The sequence below is a fragment of the Pygoscelis adeliae genome, unplaced genomic scaffold, assembly GCF_000699105.1.
Source record: "Pygoscelis adeliae isolate BGI_AS28 unplaced genomic scaffold, ASM69910v1 Scaffold83, whole genome shotgun sequence".
Classification (NCBI taxonomy): domain Eukaryota; kingdom Metazoa; phylum Chordata; class Aves; order Sphenisciformes; family Spheniscidae; genus Pygoscelis; species Pygoscelis adeliae.
Window position 1 is genome coordinate 3,268,668 of NW_008824467.1, and position 2,558 is coordinate 3,271,225.

Below are 2,558 nucleotides of genomic sequence, written 5' to 3' on the forward strand. Positions count from 1 at the left end.
CATCGTATTCCTCTGAACATCCCACAGTTTGTAACATTTCTTGTTTAGTGTAAGCATAATGACTACAACTTCAGAGCAGACAAATACTGAACAGGTACCTGTAACAAAGGTACATTCTAGTGATAAAGAGTGATGGAAATGGTAAGTTTTCACCTTCTGGATTTTAACTATTGAGGTTTTTGTGATTAGGTACATCTGTGGGCTGCAAAAGGTTTCTGTGAGTATTAGTTAAAATCCCTAACTGTTTTCTTACATATTTGTACAATAATACAGCCATTTTAAAGTTTATACCCAAGTACTACAACAAATCAGTATATTTTTGGGTTTTGTTATATTTCTGCAGTAAATCTTAACTCCAGAGCTAGTAAAACACCATTATTATGTGGTGATGCAATGCAAGGAAGGCAGCTGAATCATAATTTTAAATTCTCAGTACCTTATCAAACTGGTAGAGAAAATAAACACACACTCAGTTTACTCTAAGTAAACTCTCATACTCCCATGCTTGCTGAAAGTGCACTGACATATCGAAGAATCTAGCATAACAGACAGTAATATTTTGAGCCTGCTTTGATATTTAAAGAAGAATGTGAGTGTGAAATATAGCAACCACTGACAACGGGATCAAAGAAGCGCTTTAACCACTTGTACACACATGAACTAGTTTCGTTTCAGCACTAACACGAACAGATCTAATTAGCTACAGGGAAACTGGGTAAATGTCTTGAAATGAACCTGAAGCCCCATAGCCCCCAGTGCTGACAGTGAGTGAGTTCCCCAAGGGCAGGGCTTCAGTAAAGCCCTCAGTTTTACAAAATGCCAGCACATAAGTCAGGTGCCAAAGCTAAGCCCTAGATTAGTCTGGGAGTTCTTTGACTGAGGAGCTACAACCGCAGATATTTTATACCTCTTGAGGAAAGGGGATCTATTTGTGTCAGTCATCAATTAAGCAAGATGATCATTTGGTGTTTCTGCTCATGTGCTATGTAATGTGGAATCAGTAACCACCACTCTCTGCTGTGCCTGGGAAATAAGTTTTTACTACAGTCGCCTGATGAGAAATCTCATTGCGCTCAGATGCAGTAGTGTAGGCAGCATGTGGGGCAGAATGGAAAACAGCAGAAAAGTGACATCCCCTGCGAAAAACAGTCTATGATCAATCTATAGTGAAAGGTGTGCATTTGGGTATGTCTATCATACATTTTAGTTTGGATCAAGAGTGCACTTTTGAGTGGATCTTTCCAACACCCCCAATTACTGTGCTTTGGTTCTCAATGCAGAGAGGTCTTGCCATACACAAACTAGATTCCTATCAGATGAAACTAAACCAGAAAATGTGTTCCAGGAGGATGGCCAGCACTCTTCAACTGCTAGTGGGCATTTTGTCAGCTGGACAGACCACCTGAAAAGCACACAGCGCAGATTCCAACTTTTCAGCACCAGCTATTGTATCTACTACTTGCTACCTGAGGCACAGACTCAAGCCGAGAGATTCAGTGGCAATGACAGTGTAGATGTGGCAGTGCAGAGCTTATTCTCCCTAAGCCACTCCACCCAAGCTCTGGGCTGGCTTTGCAACCAGCACCAAACTCTCTGTGTAGGTGCTATGCCAAATACCCAGAAACACAGTGCTGCCGAGTTTAATCCTGAGTGTGTTTACATAAGCCACTGTCAGCCTCCTGCTTGCAGTATATCAGTATCTACTAATTATTTTTCTTTCATATGCTGGCACTTGGGAGGCCACAAATTTCACTGTTACAATTTGCAAATTTTCTAGGGACTGTAGCAGCAACACCATTTGGGACAGGTGCCAATGATTTTTGAGTAGAGAAGGTAACAGGTCAGTGTCAAGGTAATGTAATTTGCTAGACTGGGATCCCTCTTTCTTGTCTTGGTAGGCAATGGCTTGGGAAAGACATTGGCGTTTGATGAATTTGTTTGGTGCAGCTCCTTATTGTTCAAAGCCAGGGGTGCTGACATGGGTGCCAAGAAGTGCACCTCTACTGCTAACACAAAGGAAACTAGAAGTATTGCAGGTGCCTTACAGGCTTGTGTTTCTCCTCAGCACATTAAATATCCCAAATATATTCATTTGGGAATGTTGAGGATTTCAAAATCCCCTCAACATATACTATACTGGCTACTTCACCCACTCGTGGGACCTTCAAGGAACCCTCCCGTGCACATGGACTGGCTGAAGTCAAAAGCAGGGCTACTTAGCCCCTTACAGGTAAGTCCAGCTCCTGTTCGGCGAGGCTGAGCCCCCGAGGAAGCCACACGGCTTCCCGCGCCTCCCATAAGCAACTGGCACCACGACCCCCCCGGCAATTGTAACCACCCCAAACCCAGCCAGAGGTCCGGGGCTCCCCCTGGCAGCCCCCCGCACCCAAGAAGTAGGAAAACCCGCTCGGAAGAAAGCCGCGGGGTCTGAAAGCAGGCGGCTGCCACCGCACCTCTCCCAGAGCCCGCCTCAGCCCAGGCAGGGACCCCAACGGCCGCGCTGCTGGCAGGCTCCGCGCGCCTCGCCCCTCCCATCCACCCTCCAAAGTTAAGCAGGG

The 2,558-nt window shown here is 45.4% G+C and overlaps 1 protein-coding gene across 1 annotated transcript in view; it reads left to right on the plus strand.

The window, feature by feature from the left end:
• The first annotated feature begins 2,185 nt into the window (after positions 1–2,185).
• The window catches only part of PPIC (peptidylprolyl isomerase C (cyclophilin C)), an 8,964-nt gene continuing 8,591 nt past the window's right edge, over positions 2,186–2,558 (plus strand). Inside the window, exon 1 of the mRNA XM_009321118.1 lies at positions 2,186–2,230. Coding sequence (XP_009319393.1) covers positions 2,186–2,230 — 45 coding nt within the window. The remainder of the gene's footprint in view (positions 2,231–2,558) is intronic.